This window comes from Lampris incognitus, chromosome 11 (assembly GCF_029633865.1).
Source record: "Lampris incognitus isolate fLamInc1 chromosome 11, fLamInc1.hap2, whole genome shotgun sequence".
Taxonomy (NCBI): Eukaryota; Metazoa; Chordata; class Actinopteri; order Lampriformes; family Lampridae; genus Lampris; species Lampris incognitus.
Window position 1 is genome coordinate 10293705 of NC_079221.1, and position 19041 is coordinate 10312745.

At 47.4% G+C, this 19041-nt stretch overlaps 1 protein-coding gene across 1 annotated transcript; it reads left to right on the forward strand.

Annotated features, from left to right (window-relative positions):
* Positions 1-3989: 3989 nt before the first annotated feature.
* LOC130121060 (lanC-like protein 3) lies at positions 3990-18386 on the forward strand. The gene is made up of 5 exons (XM_056289898.1): positions 3990-4523; positions 13774-13897; positions 15735-15932; positions 16310-16517; positions 18205-18386. The coding sequence occupies exons 1-5, from the start codon at positions 3990-3992 to the stop codon at positions 18362-18364; spliced, it is 1224 nt and encodes a 407-aa protein (XP_056145873.1). The 3' UTR covers positions 18365-18386.
* Positions 18387-19041: the final 655 nt, after the last annotated feature.

Here is a 19041-nt window from a genome sequence, read left to right on the forward strand (position 1 = left end):
TCGAAGCGATTCTTAATCAGGCGTTGGCGTGTGGCAACTGTGGCTTGAACTGGGTGGACTGGGGCCTGAACCGGTGTAGGGCGGAGCCTGTCCAGAGGTAGCTGGAGCTCCCGCCCCAGCATGGGGGAAGCTGGGGAGACTCCTGTGGTGGCGTGTCGGGTGGCCCAGTAATGTGGCAGCATCTGGAGGAGGCTGGTGGTGAGTGTGCACCCTTGTGCCAGGTGGGCCCTTACTCAATTTTTCAGTGATTGATTCAGCCGTTCCACACACACACACACACACACACACACACACACACACACACACACACACACACACACACCTACACCTGTTCGCAGCAGGGTTGTAAAAGGCTGTTCAGATGTGGCGGATCCCCTTCACAACCAGATAGGAGGACCCGTGGCTCCCGCACCACGGGCGACAACGTTAACCAGTCGACTAAAGGGTCCGACCCGTTACCAAGCCTATTCATCCGTGATCGTTACATTACCCCCCTCCTTCGAGAGGCGCATCCGATGGAGGGGACCGCCACAGCCGGGACGCGAACCCGTGGCTCCCGCACCACGGGCGACATCGTTAACCAGTCGACTAAAGGGTCTGACCCGTTAGCCAAGGGCTACCGAGCCTATTCATCCGTGATCGTTACATTTCCCCCTTCCTTCGGGAAGGGCGTCTCCGGCCGGACCCACCTCTGACACCAATGTAGCGAATTCGGGTGGGAGCCGCGGGAATCGCCGCATCCGGGACGCCAACCCGGATTTCCCGCATCACGGTCGACAACGTTAACCAGTCGACTAAAGGATCCATATGGCGACAGAGATAATTTGCGCGCTCGCAGTTAATATCTACGTGTGTGAAATAATATAATACGCCCGAATGCATGTTTTATCGCGCGAGTTCTTTTTGGCACTATTCTGTCGCCATAGATCCGACCCGTTAGCCAAGGGCTACCGAGCCTATTCATCCGTGATCGTTACAATATTCAGATCTGGATATTCCTTCTGCTTTGGATAATAGTACCCGACCATATAAAGATAAGTCTCTCAACGTACACTTACGTCTGGACCAATCGGCGTGAACTTGTCACCCAAGGTTCCTTTTGTCCTAGGAGATCCTGCGATAGGGGCAAAGAAAGTCCCTGAGACGGCGTTCCTAGTTCCTGTGGTGTGGCCGTAAGAAGGAGAAGGGGCTAGTTCCTCCAACGAGTTATTAGAACGGAAAAAGTTCCTCCGGTCCGAAAGTGCATGGCGAGGCTTACAGGGAACCAATCTAAACGCCGATGGTGTCATTCTATCAAAATTTACTTCATAATAAAACAAAAAACAAAAGTCCTTCCGCTTTAAAAACAGGAATAAGCCTGGGTACAAGACGCTTGTCTTTAAATCACGTCAGGTGGGTCTGTTATGTCTAGACGAAAACCTCCAGGGTCCATAAAACTTTGCTGACACACTGAATTTCACTGAGGAGGGAAACAGTAAGATTTGTTAAAAGAAGAGTGCGCAGGAGACAAGAACGTTTGGTACACGATGTTTTATGTATATTTCGTCTTCTTTGAGGGGGATTATTTGCAAAGTTGATCCTTGAAATAAGTTATTTCTTCAAACAGCCGGCGGCAAAAAATTCTTCATGGCAGACATACAAACTTTACGTTAAAGTGTAGGCTATGCATGAACATTGATTCGTTTTTTCCGCATACCTTAAAGAGAGTCCTAATAACGTCTCACCTAGATTCAGTATGCGAGCAAATTTCGTTCCACTGTCTTGATGCATGCTCAATAATCCAGGTAAGGAAAGCATAGAAAGTTGAATCAGTTCACACAACGTTTTCCTCACTCATCTGTGGCTTCTTCAGTCTCCACCCTTGTAAACAGCACAGATGCATTAACGACAGAAACCAACTATAGGTTTCATATGCAAATTGCCGTGACCATTAACTAGTTTCAATGGCCATGTGTACTATTTACAGAGGATCGGGGAATAATTGGGGGGGGGGTACATCTGTCACCATTTTACAGTGTTGTGTTTGTGTTTTTTAAAAGGTGCATGGTGAGTTGTATCAGACGTTGGACGCTAAGGAAGGAGAAAAGGACTTGTACCGAGGGTCCGAGCTGGGAAAGATGTGCAGCAGTTTAGGCCGATAAAGGATAGAGATGGAAATGTGCTGACAAGCGAGGAGAGTGTGTTGAGAAGGTGGAAGGAGTATTTTGAGGGGCTGATGAATGAAGAAAACGAGGGAAAGAAAAGGTTGGAAGATTTGGGGATAGTGAATCAGGAAGTGTGGTGGCTTAGTAAGGAGGAAGTGAAGGCAGTTATGAAGAGAATGAAGAGTGGAAAGGCGGTTGGTCCAGATGACATACCTGTGGAGGCATGTAGGTGTTTAGGGGAGATGGCAGTGGAGTTTTGTTTTTTAACTTTATTGCCAGTCATGTAAGTTAACAGGCAATTAGCAATGCAGAACATAATCACCTTGGGAACTGGGCTTCACTTGACATACAAGTACGTATAGATGACATAACACCATACATGGATAGAACACAGACATACATACCTACATAAATTATACATCAAAGCAATACAGTACTATACAAGTTTCCTAGCTAAGATAGCTAATAACTGGTGTCCATCTCCTTATAAAAACAGGCAATTTAAGTTGTAGCTGGGCAATCGTGTTCCGTCATGCAGACAGTTTTTAAAGAGACAGTTTTAAAGAGTTTTTAAACTAGATTGTTTAACACAAGGTTGAATCGGTTCATCTGGACACAACGTTTAGTGACAGAAACGTTTCATAGCTCATCTAAGTGCCAGTGCAGTGGCATAAGGACCAGAAACAACGATCGGTTTCATATGCAAATTGCCATGACCATTAACTAGAGTTACAATGGCCATGTGTACTATTCAGAGGATTGGGGAATGGTTGTAATCACAGCACTGTAAGATGATGTAAAGTGCTCCATCAAGGAAATACATTCCCTGACCTGCTTTGCCCTTTTCTCTTAAAATTGAATTAAATGATCAAATGCAGCGGTTTGATCATCATTAAAAATTGTGAAAAGCTGATTGATTTGATGTGATGACGTAAGTTATAAAAGTATGTCGGATATGAAGCTGGTTGGCGTCTTACAAGTTTGTTCAGTGGCCCATCCGTGAATGCAGTAGCCTGGGTGTGTGCGCCATCTACTGGTCTGAGTGTGTAACTTAGGACGCCTCCGTGTTCTTCACGTAAAAGCACAAATTCACTGCTGTTAAGGGTGTTGTGGGGGGTTCAGCATCCCCTCCTCACACATTTGCGTGACACAAAGAACCCTGGGTCGAAGAAACCCCTATAGGCTATGCCGTTGCCAGATGTCATGCCTTCATGTGAACCTCTCGCACGTCTTTCCGTGGCTGACACGCTGATAGATGTAATGTGCGCCAATACGCCGGTAATACTGCGCAAAATACTGATACGATGGCAATATACAGTTCAATTTAAGAAGTGACAAGTGCAAATGCAGTAAAAAAACACACACAAAACAAAACAACATATATGATGCCATCGCTACTCAGCCCTTTTCGGTTATGCCTAAGAGCACCTCTGAACCCAGCCTGCCTTTGGCATCCCATATGTCGAGAATTTTCAACCTCTCTTTCATTTAGCTGCACCCTTTAAATCCCCGCAGTCATAAAACCTTATTATTATGCAGCTTGATATTTCACACAATTTATTCAGCCGGTTCTAAGGTTTAATGATCTGGCATTTGATGTGCGACATTTGGGGTGAAAAATGGGGCAACAAATCCCCACCAACCAGTGTAAGGCTGAAATGTTTATTTCCGGGTGCACACCCCACCGATTCACACCCGATGGTTCGGGATTATTGGATGAAAAATCAAACGCCCCCCCCCCCTCGCATCCATCCATCCACCCATCTATCCGTCCATTCATCCATCCTCGGTTATCGTAACACGTTGTTGGGCAGGTTTGGTATTGGCGTCTCGTCTCCGTCGGGGATGGAAAACAACCGCTGCTTCGCCAACCGGTTTTCCGACTACAAAGGTGCGCTTCTCCCGGGCCAGGATGCGGGCACGGTGGTACCTGCGGTCACAGCCACTATCGACAAAATACTGAGAAGGGTCCCCATGGACGCCGGTGACTGTGACGGAGGTCTGTACGACGGCCCGGCCGGGGTGGCGTACATGCTCTTCCATGTCACCGAGTGCGCGTACTTCTCCGAGCAGAGAGACGCGTACCTCAGGACGGCCAAGCAGATCATCGACGTGTCGCTGAGATACGTGGACGCGGAGCAGGACAAGAACATGCGCGTCGCCTTCCTCCTCGGCGGGGCAGGCATCTACGCGGTGGCCGCTATGATCTACAAGGCTCTGGGTCTGGCGGACTTCGTCAAGCCGCTGACCAAGTTCCGTACCCTGTGGGAAGTGTGCGCGCCCATCCATTTTCTGGAGTGCGGCTCCGACGAGCTGTTCGCGGGGCGCGCCGGCTACCTGTGCGCCGCACTGGTTCTCAAACAGAAGCTGGGCATAGAGGTGGGCATGAGTGTGGGAAATTGTATTATGTTCACGTTTGTTTTAATTACGCAGTCAAAAGAAAAGTTGATTATTAAAAAAAACTTAGTTATCATGACGCACTTCCTCCCCTGCACGTTTTTAATCTATTATTATTATTATCATTTACTTAATGATAAGTGCAAAAAAAAAAGGTTCAGGGGAGGAAGGATACCCAACGTGTTTATACGAAGTCCCTCCGGGATTGACGAAAAATTACAGAAGAAAAAAAACATACGCAAAAGAAAGCAAAACAACAAACATAAAATGCAAGAGAGAGGGAGAGTGAGTGTAATGAAGGATTGCTAGCTCAGACTAATTATAACTGGTTGGGAGTGTTTAACCATTGTGGTGCATTGGCAAGAATGCAAGGATGTTATCTTCAAGGATGTTTATTGATAACAACTGGTGTGTGTGTGTGTGTGTGTGTGTGTGTGTGTGTGGTTGACTGGCTGCACGCCACGCACACACACTTTAGAATGGGAAGAGCTCTATAACCGTCTTGAAAGAGTATTTATAAAGTCCATCTTGAATCCTCTCACTCCTCACGGCAACTTGATAGCCAATTATATCACACCTTCATGGGTTTCCTTCGTCATCTGATCTAATAACAAGGGCGCTGATTGGCTGATCCCCACCACCCTATCAAGGGACTAAACTACTATAATACGCAACGAACAAGTCCTTCATCACAGCCTCCCCCAAATTTGCACAGTCAAATTTGCTGTCCCTGAGAAGGACTGGTGGTCTCTGGTGCTGTCTCAGGTACGGCAGGAAGTAGCATGAGACGGGCAACTGACCGGGTGTAGTTCCTCTCGTTCACCCGGATTTCCACTGTCCTGATCCTCCTATCTGCACCAGGAAGGACCTTGGCGATGCGACCAAGAGGCCAAAACGCCCTCGGGAGCTGTGGGTCCACGATCATGGCCACAATGCCAGGTTGTAGGGGGGCCGTCTCTTTCTGCCACTTGGTGCGTGTGTGCAGGGCTGGAAGGTAGTATCTGATAAATTTCCTCCAGAATTGGTCAGCTGAGACCTGTGTGTCTCCAGCGACGATGGCTTAAAAGCTAGGACTCTGTACACCACCTGAGGCAGTGATGGGTCAGGCCACCCCATCAAGAGCAGGTGTGGTGTACCTGAGTCTTGGTCTACAATGTCACTGGATACATACCCCAGGGGCTTTGAGTTCAGAATGTCCTCTACTTCGACCAGTATCATGCGCAGAACTTCTTCTGTTACAGTCTGCATTGGGATCGCAGAGCAGCTCGATTTAATTTCCCTCTCCCATATGCCACCAAAGTGAGGTGCACTTGGAGGACTGAATATGAACTTGACCTGATGTTTGGCCATTTCAGACTGTAGAGTGGGGTGCAAAGCTTTGAATGAGTCATGGAGCTCCGTCTCACCTCCTTTGAAATTTGTGTCCTGGTCTGATAGAAGCTCCACTGGTTTTCCCCTGTGTGAGATGAAACAGTGGAGGGCCATCAGGGATTAATCCTGGTCCAGACTACTCAGGACATCTATATGGACAGTGCAGATGACGAGGCACTTAAATAGTATGCCTCATTGCGCCGTCCAACTTTGACCACGAAGGGCCCAAAACAATCCATGCCTGTGGAGAAGAAAGGTGGTTTCAGCAGCCGCAGGGGGTAGGTCTGTCATATGTGGTACCACAGGGTTCACCGTCCATCTCTGACAATCAGGGCAGGAGTGCTGGTGCCGCTTTACAGTCTCTCTTCCATGGAGGATCCAGTACCTTTGACAGAGTTCTGCGAAGAGTCACTCTAAGCCGGGATGACAGAGATCTTGGTCAGCATCCGGAGTGATGAGTTTGGTCACCTGGTGGGCTGGGTCCAGGATTATGGGGTGAATGGTCTCTGGGTCCAACAAGTCACAACGATGCAGTCTACCTCCAACCTGGATCAGCTTCAGTTGGCTGGTGGAGGGTACAGGTTTGCTGTCTGACAGGTGCTGAAGGTCCTCAGCGAAGCAGTCTCCCTGGGCTTGTCTCAGCAGGTCTCTTTCAGCTTCCTGATAGTCTTTTACAACTGGAGTGGACTGGTTACTTGCCGCCCTGTGACGTGACCGCACAACAGCTTCTACCGTGTCCCTGAAACATGTAAACTGGCTAGCGTCAAGTAGATGAGGAAGAGGAGCAGTGATGATAGAATCGCAGAAGGTGGCCTTATGCTGCTCAGTGCCATCCAGAGGCTCAGCTTTTGGCTTGGTGAGCCAATGATGAGGTGACAGGCGCAAGAATGCTGGGCCGTGGCTTCACCAGTTCTTCCCTGCCAGCTCCCTTAGGATCTTATCACTGGTGATGTCATCTGCAGGATTGTTTGCAGAGTCCACGTACCTCCAGGATTTGGCTTCAGTCAGCTCCTGGATCTCAGCTACTCTGGTGCCCACAAAAACCTTAAATCTACAAGAGTCTGTCTGGAGCCATGTGAGAACCATGGTGGAGTCTGTCCAGAGCTGCAACAGCGCTGCGAGTTGGGCACTAGTAAGTGCTGCACATAACTCCAACTGTGGCATCAACTGCTGGTGTTTGGGGGCCACTCTCAACCGTGCTGACAGGAAAGCTACTTCCACCTTCCCACCTGGGCCCTCAGTGTGCAGGTACGCAGCTGAGCTGTAGGCCTTCTCAGATGCGTCAACGAACATGTGGAGGCTTCTGACAGAGCTGGGGTGGTCCAGAGGGGGGCTAACGTAGCATTGTGGCAGGACAACTTCTTGAAGGTGTTGCAGTTCATCTTCCCAGGTAAGCCACACCTTGAGGGTGTCATCTGGCAGGGACGGGTCATCCCATTCTCTCTCCCTGGCCCTTAGGTGCTGCACAATGACTTTGGCCATCGTGGTGAAGGGAACAAGGAAACCGAGTGGATCATAGAGCCTAGCTAGTGTACTGTAAATGTTCCTCATAGTCGGTGTGGGATGGTCAGTGAGGCACTTGTAGCCAAGTGTATCCGATACACAAAGCCATCGGAGTCCAAGGGCGAGCTCCTGTGGATCTGCCATTGATTCCGTGAGTCATAACTCTCTTCTTTCCAATCTCCTCTCCTTCGGCAGGTGACTGATGACTTCTGGGACATTGCTAACCCACTGGTGTAGCTCAAACCCACCTGTGGCTAACAGTGTCTTCAATTTGTCAACCAGCTGCCTGGCTGTTGTGTGGGAGGAGAGGCTTTGTAAGTGGTTATCCACATAGAAGTACTGCTTGATAGTCACCTGGATGTCCTCCTCTGGCTGGCTGTGATCTGCCACATGCTTCTGTAGTGCAAACGTTGCACAACAGGGACTGCATGTGGTTCCAAAGGGGAGGACCTGCTGCTCGTAGATGTTGGGTGGTGCCTCACTGTTCAGGTCCCTCCACAAGAAACGGCGCAGGGGTTTATCTTCTGGCAGCAACCTGACCTGGTGGAACATGCCTTTAATGTCACTACTGATAGTGATAACATGCTCTCTGAATCTCAACACGACACCTAACAGACTGGAGATCAGAGTGGGGCCTGGTAGTAGCAACTCATTCAGGTTATGGCCCTTGTATGTGAAGGAGCAGTTGAATACGATTCTGTTTTTCCCATTGTGATTCACCATGTGGAGGGGGATAAACCAGGACTCAGTTGACCTACTCAGCTCCTCCTCTGCTATCTTCTTTACATACCCAGCATGTTCCAGTTTCAAGATTTCTGCCCCACAGGCTGCTGCTCGTGTTGAGTCTTTCATCAGGTGTTACATTACAGCATCCTTGGGGGTACGGAAATAGGGCATGTTCTTCAGGCGCAGCAGGGGGGTGGCATAACGATGTATTCCGTCAATGTCCACCCTCACTGTTCTGGTTTCCAGCAGGTGCACTGCTTCTTGGTCTTTCCTTGATCGTGTCACCATCCTTTCACTCCTGTAGGGCAACACGTCCAATTGCCATAGCTTCTCCACATGATGAAGGACCTCATCAGAGGGCGACTGTGTGGCTTTAAGCAGATACTGCTGTGGCTGGAGATGCAACTCTCTTTCTTTCTTTTTTTTACATGGTGATGCTGGTCGCATGGCTTGGTTCCTGGGCTATTCCGGTGGCGTCTGGACACTGCTTGGCATCCTGCGCATCATATTCTTCATAAATTTTATAATTCTATTATCCTCTTTCAATGTTGTATTCTGTAAATTGTGTAAACACAACATCCATTGCACGTTGTCTGTCTTGAGAGCGAGATCCCTCCTCTGTTGCTCTCCCTGAGGTTTCTTCCTATTTTTTCTCCTTGTTAAAGGTTTTTTTGTTTTTTGTTTTTTAGGGAGTTGTCCCTTATCTGATGCGAGGGTCTAAGGACAGGAGGATGTGTTGCTGTAAAGCCCCTTGAGGCAAATTTGTAATTTGTGATATTGGGCTATACAAATGAAATTGATTTGACTTGACTTGACTAGGGCCCTGGATGGTCCAGCTCAGCCTAGTCTTCACAGCAGCTGGTCCTGCAGGGGGTCTCAGCCAAACCGGCTCTACTGGGGTAATTAGATAAGGGTAGTCCGACCCAATGAGGACCATGGGATGGACGTGATCCAGCATTTGCAGGGGGAGGCCCTTTAGGTTTTTATATTTGCGCTGGAGCATCTTGACAGGCTGTGGGTGCTCTGCCAGCCCCAGCTGATTGGCAGTGAAGGCTCACTGGATCTTGAAAGTCCTTTGGGGATGAGTGGCAGGATAAATGGAAAAAGAGACAGACATACCATGCAGAACTCTTGAGATCCTCAGACATACCATGCAGAACTCTTGGAATCCTGGTGCACGGTCCTCGAGGCAAGGTGCTTTGGCTCCCCTTGATGTTTTAGCTCCTTAATAGTGTCCTGGAGAAGCATAGTCCACTCTCATCCGTCGTTTAGTATTGCGTAGGTCTCCATGGCCTGATCTCCATTATGTAGCACAACCTTGGTCACATTCAAGAGCACCTTACTGTATGTAGCCAGACTTCCTATCTAGGTGTAGCACTTCATTGGTTGTACTCACTAGGCAGGAGGCATTCTCTCTGGGGCTGGCTTAGTGTTGAGGTCATGGAGAGCCTCCAGATGTCTGCTGTCACATCTCTTACTCCAGGCCTTCAGTCTGCCCTGTGCGGCCTGGTGAGAGCAGCCACAACGCCACCACCATCTGTTACTCTTGACCCATGCACTCTGCTGCTCAGTGATAAACTGGCTGAATTTAGTGCACTGGTTCAGGTAGTGCTGGGCATTGGCACAGTATGAGCATGACAGGATGACTTTACCTTGTGGACTGGCCCTGGTGAATGGGGACTCTGGGCGGCAACACCGCTTGAAGTCTGTTCAGCCCCATGGAGGACTGTGGTTGGCCTACCAGACTTTGAGTCCTTCCGTCTCTCCCTCTTCGCCTCTGTGCTGTCTTCGCTCCCTCTGTGCCGAGCCTCGTAACCATATTCTTGAATCTTCAGCTCGAATTCCAGCCAGTCGGCGAAATCTAGCAGAGTAGGGACACGGATGCGGAGGGGGTGCAAGTACCTCATAAACTCAGCTCGCATGTCTTGTGGGAGCTTGGACATCAGCCTAGAGATGTGGGACCCACACTGGAGCTCAACATGGCCTTTCTCTTCCAGATGGTCAAGCATGCCCACCAAGGCTCTCACTCTGAGGGCAAATCTTTTTAAAAGCAGCTGTGTTATGGCTACGGATGTTGGGCGCCTCCATTAAGTCTGCAATGTGCCTTAAAGCCAGCTGGTGGGGTTGATATTTAAATTTGAATCTGATATTTAAACCTCTCCATCACGTCCCTAGGGAGAAGGTTCTCGAAGGGGGATCTTTATCCTGGCAAACTCACGTGGTTCCCCCGTACTGAAGTCTGGGATGGTGGGTTGAGGGCCCTGATATACACTCTGTCTGTCAGCTGGAGTGAAAGTCCTCATGTCTCTGGTCATCAAGGGGGTCTAGTGGTGGGGGTAATGGAGAAGGTCATCTATGTGTGCAGACTGGTGGCTCTGTCAGATGGTGTGACCTCTCCACAAGACCTGATACAACTGACTCGGCATAAGGCTTGTAGTATTCAGGCATCGGGTGGCTGAGCGGCTGCTCTGGAGTCATCCCCATCCTCTTGGGGCATGCAGTCAACTCCACCACAAGATCTGTGGACAGTGGGATAGTGGTGGGCTGAGGTTTCGTGTCCTCCTCCGCCACTGGGGGGGGGGGTGACCAGTCTCCATTGTCCATTTCTTCTTTGATGGTCGCATGCGCAGGCACTGATGGGTGGTTAACAGTGGCCTGTGGTGCTGGGCATGGCAGGCTGAGAGCAGCAGCATACACTGAAGGCTGTACGAGTGGGCTGTGCACCATAGAGGAGGTTGGGGGAGGAAGTGGTCCTCTGTAGAATTTGGATTTGGCCCTCTGCTTGCATCAAGCTACTTTTGTATCTTTATTATGGTGAGTTGAAGCCTCTGATTGTCTTCCCTGATCTGTTGCAGTGCCTCCAGTATTGCAGTTGAAGCCTCTGATGTTGATCGGAGATACAGGGGGTCTTGGGTGCTTTGGTGCTGGGGTCCCGAGTACACTGACTCCCTGGGATACTTTGGGTGGGCACCAGTCACTGGACTCCACTGATCAAAGAACGGGGGTGAGAGATGGCATCTCAGCAGTCCTCTCAGAACTGTGGTAGGACTCCTGCATCTGTTGGGGGCACTGTTCTGAGAGTGCTGCAGCAGGGGGAGGTCTCTCGATGGCAGGCAGGAAGACGTCGTAGTCAGCAACCCAGGCCGGTGGACGTATCTGATGTTTGGGGCGGGTATCAGCCAGTGACGTTACTTCACTTCTATCATATGGAAACATCTTCACTCGCCACATCGGTCACTCTATCCGGCTCGAAGGACCAAATGTAATGAAGGATTGATTGCTACCTCAGACTGTAACTGTAACTGGTTGGGAGTGTGCAACCACTGTGGTGCATTGGCAAGAATGCAAGGATGTTATCTTCAAGGATGTTTATTGATACCAACTGGTGTGTGTGTGTGTGTGTGTGTGTGTGTGTGTGTGTGTGGTTGACTGGCTGCACGCCACGCACACACACTTTAGAATGGGAAGAGCTCTATAACCGTCTTGAAAGAGTATTTATAAAGTCCATCTTGAATCCTCTCACTCCTCACGGCAACTTGATAGCCAATTATATCGCACCCTCATGAGTTTCCTTCGTCATCTGATCTAATAACAAGGGCGCTGATTGGCTGATCCCCACAACCCTATCAAGGGACTAAACTACTATAATACGCAATGAACAAGTCCTTCATCACAGAGAGAGAGAGGGGGGAGAGGGGTGGTAGGGGGGGGATGGCTATCATGATATGACAGACCGGTAATGAAAGACCTGCATTTTAAATTTGAGAGCGATGCGGTTGCTTGAAAGTTGTTCATGTTTTTATTCCATAGCTTTGTTCCTCTGTACCAAATTGAAAACTGACGTTGTGTGGAATGAACAAAAAAAAAAGAGTAATGAAACTTACTGGTGTGTCTAGTGGTATTGCACTTCACATTGGGGCATAGTTTAAACTTGTTTTATAATTGGTTATTTATCACTTTATTAATGATTAATGACTCATTTATTACTCGTTAGAATCAGTAATAAGATATATTTATAAAAATACTTTTTGGGTTGCCAGGTAGTAGGAGCCCATTTGGGGTGAGTCTCCATCATGGATCCATGGTCTCCGTGGACATGAGCTTTGCCCCAGTTGGACATGAGCTGTGCCCCAGTTGTTTACACTTATAGTGTGTAAAGTTTAGCATGCATGATGTTAGCACACACATTTAGTAAGTGAAATGTATGTGCATGCATACTACATAGATGAAGATATGTATAGAGCTCATGGTCACTAAGTGACCGTCCCATAAGGTTTTGCTGTTTCCATGGAAATGACTGGAAATTTTCCCAAAGCAATATGGCGGACAACGCAGCTGCCAATGATGGCAAACTCAACATATATTTTTTAACCCTTTAATGATAAAATATGTTTTTAGCATAAATAAAGCGCTATGGCTAAATTGAGACGGATGTAGCAAAAGCCACAAAGTTCTTCTGTTGTTATGAAGGGTCACTCGGTGTGAGTCCATCCTACATAACTTATGTAGTACACAGTGCATACTGCATTCCATGTATTGAATAGTGTGCCCCAATCGTAGGCAATATACACTAAATTCTTTAAGAATGTAGAATGTAGGGGGTGTCCGGGTAGCGTAGCAGTCTATCAACATGGGGATCGCCGGTTTGAATCCCGTGTTACCTCCAGCTTGGTCAGGCGTCTCTACAGACACACCTGTGTCTGCAGGTGGGAAGCCGGATGTGGGTGTGTGTCCTGGTCATTGCACTAGCGCCTCCTCTGGTTGGTTGGGGCAGGGGGGAATAGCGTAATCCTTCCACGCGCTACGTCCCCTTGGTGAAACTCCTCACTGTCAGGTGAAAAGAAGCGGCTGGCGACTCCACATGTATCAGAGGAGGCATGTGGTAGTCTGCAGCCCTGCCTGGATCAGCAGAAGGGGTGGAGCAGCGACCGGGACAGCTCGGAAGAGTAGGATAATTGGCCAAATACAAGTGGAGAGAAAAGGGGGGGGGGTGTAGAATGTACTTGGACACTGCTATTCTCTCACCATTGGATGAAGATGGCCAAACTCAACTAACCACAACCTTACCTTAACTTAACCTACCCTCTACCTAAATTTAACCCTAAACTTAACCAGTGTAACTGTAGTTGCTGTTGCTCCAGTATGAAAATTGACTTTTGCTGAAATGCACTGCATGAAATGTTCAAGTCATGCTATTTGCATGAGGAAGTGAATGAGCAGTCCTCGCTGGTCACCTCGTTTCTGAGAGACTCGTCTTTATTGAACAAATGTGAGCTTTGAACTTGGCACCCCACAAATATTTTTAGTAATGTATTAGAATGGCTGGTTACTGATTTATAATGCATTAATTACTCATTTATTAACCAATAAGGTAATTATTAACCACTTATAAATCCTTTATAAAATATGCGTCAATGCAAAGTTGTATCATTATAATATAATATGAGTCCTTCGTGGCTCATCTCTTTCTTCCCTTATCCTGCAACATGAAATTAACATCATGGTTCTGTTGTTACTGGTTGTTACATGTTCCGTTGTTACTGGTTCTCCAGTAGCTTTTCCCAACATTGTCATTTCAGTCAGCCTGTTTACAGATTACATGCTAAATAACTGTGTCCTCACTGTTTTGCAGATTCTTAGCAAGGAGCAAATTAAGGCTATTTGCCAGGCCATCATTGATTCGGGGAAGCAGTACGCCAGGAGAAAGAGGAAACCTTTTCCCCTCATGTACTCCTACTACGGAACAGAGTACCTCGGTAAGATCGGACGAGCCCAAATGGATCTGTAGGCTGCTGAGGGAGACATGGTGCATTCTCCTGTCAGTCCTCTATCTCTGTCCTTGTCATCCTTGTGTCCTCTGTGAGCTCCAGTATGAATTAGCATAGCCCGTCTCACCCCGCGGTTCGTTTGCGAAGATGTTGTCCTGTAGCCTCACATTATAACAGCTTCCAGGACCTGTCTTCACACAGAGGACACACGGATGCAAGGAGAGATAATGTTGAAGGATCAGTGTGCTGCCGTGTTTGAAGCTTACTTTCCTTTTCCTTAATTGCATCAGACGAAGAGATCCGTCGGGTCTGGAGATCAACAGTATCTATCACACCAACACAAAGTCAATAGTAAGCATAGCCCCCGTGGCAAACATTTGCATGGATGCAGCAACTGTCTCACAAATGAGGACACTGGGCAAGCTGAAGCAAAATGAAATGAAACATGACACATTAAATTAAATTAGATTAAATTGAAATGGGCTCATATGATGACGGGTGTTGCATGTGTCCCCCAGTTAAAATATGCCCGTACAGTAAAGTGAATTATCGGGGGTATCTTGTTTTTTTCCTCAAATATTTATGAGCTTTAAAACTGAAGGGACATGCAGATGCCAACTTCCCTCCCCCAGAGAGACATGATCTCATGCATGTGTCCGGCATTACGAAGGCCAGTCAGGGCTGCCCTACATTCTGGATTTGTATCCTGCGTTCTTCAGTGGGAGCATGTGTGAGACTCGATCGCTCTCTGGGATTCGACCAAACCTTTAACCTTTAAATGGGCAAACAGTTTTACCCAAGTCTTGAAAAACAAGTATTTACTGCAGCTCAAAACCACACTGCTTTGACCTGTAGCAAGATTTGATACTTGAACTGTTGACATTTAATCAGCTTGTATTCTTTACAGTGCTTTATTTTTTAATTTCTTCATGTATTTACCCAGCTATGCCCATTATAAGGCAGTGTGTAGAATATGACCTGATTGATACCCCCCCCCCCCGAGTGGTCTTTGAGCTGGACAGTGGCTGCTTTATGTACTTGACAGGAGCTCCAGTGTTCTGGAAATCATCAGGACAAGGCTGTTTAACAAAAACATTGTAAAACAAATCTGTCAAGTATATATCGCCAGCTCCAGTTTGTAAGTTAAAGCTATGATCCTGAAGATTTACATGCAAGCTTTTTTTTGTGTGTGCAAGATTTGCATGCAAGATTCACATTCAACATGGTTTTTGATACCCTCTTAGCATCGGTGAGTATAAGACAAAATAGCAAACCCACAAATACTGTATCCGAATCATGAGCGCTGTTGTACTTGCTCAGTTTAATGGTTGCTGTTGGGGAGGACTATCCTGGAAAACATTATTTGACACATAGAGTTGTATGTTTTCATCATAGCAGCCAAGAATAGGTGAGGTAGTGGTAAGTTTGAAAAAGAAGTGCAGTCGTATACCGACTAATAAGCAGATATGACTGAACAAGCTGGTAGAAGACCTTTACCAACAGATATTACATCATCCTCATCAGTCAAAACCCGGGTTCAGCCATGTCTTATTGTATAATTTTGAATGGATCTCTGGTTAGTGGTCAAACACCGCTGCAGTTCCCATTGTTGCCACTGGTGTCAGTATGTTCAACAAAAGCGATGACCTTCAGGACTGTAGCTTTTACAGGTTAAAAAAAAATCCTTAAGGTGTGTTTGATGCACTTTTTTGCTTGTCTGCTTAGATTTCTGTCTGTCTGCACGTGCTCGGCATGCTGCTTCCCTGCATGCCTGGTTTGGCGGGTGCATGTGCCCCCCCCCCCACCTCACATCTCTTCCTGTCAGGTGCAGCCCATGGCCTTTCATCAGTGCTGCAGATGCTGCTGTGCTACCAGGACGTGCTCAGCGGGGCGGAGAGAGACCTGGTGTGGCAAAGTGTCGACTTCCTCATGAATCAGGAGCAGAACTGCAACTGGCCTGCCGAGCTGGGAGCCATCATCGAGAGAGAGAATGAACTGGTGCACTGGTGCCACGGAACTCCGGGTGCGCTCTTTTTCGTGCACGCCGAGCAAAAACTCACATGGAAAGACGTAGATTTCAGCTGGCCTTTTCTACTGCTGTGATCAGTCACAGACAGCAATACCGAATAATGAGTGAGACGAGTTGTGTTGCATAGAATAAAATGTTATTGCAACACATAATACTTAATTTTACACTACATACAATACAATCGATGCAATACTACATAATCATATATTCAAATCAGCAAACTGTAATGTGCAACAGAGTGTTTAGATGCATAAAAACAAACCAAATACAAAAATATGCAAAAGAAGCAGATACAAATGTTAAAACGAGAGGTTTTATAAAGATGAATGAAAACATAGACATCATTCACACTCTCATCTCTCCATCTGCAGGTGTGGCTTACCTTTTCGCCAAGGCCTATTTGATCAACAAGAAACCCCAGTATCTGGACACGTGTATCCGCAGTGGGGAGCTGGTGTGGCAGAAGGGCCTGCTGAAGAAAGGACCGGGGATTTGTCACGGAGTCGCAGGCAGCGCTTACGTCTTTCTGCTGCTCTATCGGCTCACGGGGAACTCCAAATACATCTATCGTGCTCAGAGGCAAGGACACCGAGATGTTGTTGTTTACCGGCCGCATCTCGCCTTTTGATCAAATGTATTTTATATTGCTCTTACCGATGCCAGCTAATCAGACTTAACTTCTTCACCAGTGGCTTTCAACAACTTCTCCTTAACTTCTTCCATAACTTTTAGCTTAATTTTCATGATCAAAAGAAGCTATATTTTTAGAGTTACAACTAAAAAGATGTTTTAACACTATATAGGTATGATGGGAAAGTCTATATTTCTCTACTACTACTACTTTTGGCTGCTCCTGTTAAGGGTCGCCACAGCGGCTCATCCGTTTCCATGTCTTCCTGTCTTCTGCATCTTCCTCTGTCACACCAGCCACCTGCATGTCCTCCCTCACCACATCCATAAACCTCTTCTTTGGCCTTCCTCTTTTCCTCTTCCCTTGCAGCTCCATATTCAGCATCCTTCTCCCAATATACCCAGCATCTCTCCTCCACATATGTCCAAACCATCTCAGTCTTGCTTTGTCTCCAAACCGTCCAACCTGAGCGGTCCCTCCCCCTGAAAGTCTTTATTTCAAATACTGTATATGAACCACTCTACTCTCGACAAATCTTACAAGCCACATTTTGTACTTGTCCATTTGAAGTCAGTGATTGTGTAAACTGTGCTTGTCTGGTACACTGCCATTAACATAGCGGTTAATGGCAGTCCGGTACACTGCCATCAACCAAAAGTGACAGGCAACTGACAGGAAAGCTAGCCAGCGGAGGCTAATGTTTACATAACGAGACAAACTGTTACATGCACACACACACAACACAATTTTAAAGGCTCGCTGCAACGACTCCACCTGCTGATACCTTTTATTTATTTATATATTTATTTTATTTCTTCCCATTTTTCTCCTCAACTGTACTTGGCCAATTACTCTACTCTTCTGAGCCGTCCTGGTCACTGCTCCACCCCCTCTGCTGATCCAGGGAGGGCTGCAGACTATCACATGCCTCCTCCGATACATGTGGAGTTGCCAGCCGCTTCTTTTCACCTAATAGTGAGGAGTTTCACCAGGGGACGTAGCGCATGGGAGGATCACGCTATTCCTCCCAGTTCCCCCTCCCCACCGAGCAGGCACCCCAACCGACCAGAGGAGGCACTAGTGCAGCGACCAGGACACATACCCACATCCGGCTTCCCACCTGCAGACATGACCAATTGTGTCTGTAGGGATGCCCGACTAAGCCGGAGCTAACACCGGGATTTGAACCGGCGATCCCCGTGTGCCTTTTATTTTTAAATTGATCAGTCAGTCTTTAACAGCGCTTTACCTTTCCAGCGCTTCACCTGTGCCCCCGTCCATAGGGTTAGTGGTTGTGTCAGGAAGGGCATCGAACATAAAATTTTGCCAAATCAGTATGTGGATTGACAAGACCGGCATAGGTGCTGTGCCCTCACAGGGTACCGATGGACACCATCAAATCCGCTGGGCGACCCCTGGGAAACAGGGAACAAGAAGAAGAATAAGTCAGTCTTTAACAATTGATAATGGTTTAGTCAAATTTCCGTGACTTCCCCAAAACATCAACACAAATGTAATTTTTCATAACTTCTCCACAGCCTGGAGATTGTTTTTTCAAGTTTATTGACTTTTTCTGTTTTTCATGAGCGTAGGAACTCTGGTTAATGTCTCCTCACTCCTCTCTCCTACACAAAGGTTTGCCGAGTTCCTGTTCACAGAGGAATTCAAGGCGGGCTCGTCCTCAGTGAGCAGTGTTTACAGCCTGTTCGAAGGCCTGTCAGGGACGGTTTGCTTCCTGGTGGACCTCCTGCAGCCGGACCAGTCAGAATTCCCTCTCTTCAGTGTGTTTGTGTGAAATGGACCCAGAGCCATGCCGTTTGCCGCCTTGAACAGATATCCCTCCCTCCCTCCTCATCCTCTGTTCGGAGTGAATGGTAGAGGTTGGGTGAATCCATCATCACAGAGGGAGAGAAGGGAGGGGAGATATTTGTTGAGGATCTGGAAAAATGGCATTTGGTCTAAGCCCAGCCTATCGGTGAAAACTGTTTTGTGCTACTATGAAGTAGTTGTTCAGCTTTTCGGCATTAACTATTTATTTCACTTAACATTGTTCATTTCCAACGATGTAGTCAGTTGCACTAAAGCCCAGTGGGGGAAATTTGAAAAGGTACTTGCAGATACCATGAGCGAAGAGCAGCATTTCCTGCCTTGATTCTGCTCTCAGGTCAGATACACATGCATGCATGCCATAGACGTATTTGAAATAAATAGTAGCTGCACCTAACTTCACACAAAAGCAATCAGAACAAGTCACTGCCAAATAATGCCTTTAAAAGATTTTCTACCACTTCACCAGCTGACCTTCTCTTCAAGAGCTTTGCGTTTGTGTCTGACTAATATTGTTCAAATGTGGCACTCACATGAATGTGAGAGAGGTTCTCCCAAACATTGACAAGAAAAACTCATCAGGGGGCGTCCGGGTAGCATAGCGGTCTATTCTGTTGCCTACCAACACGGGGATCGCCAGTTCGA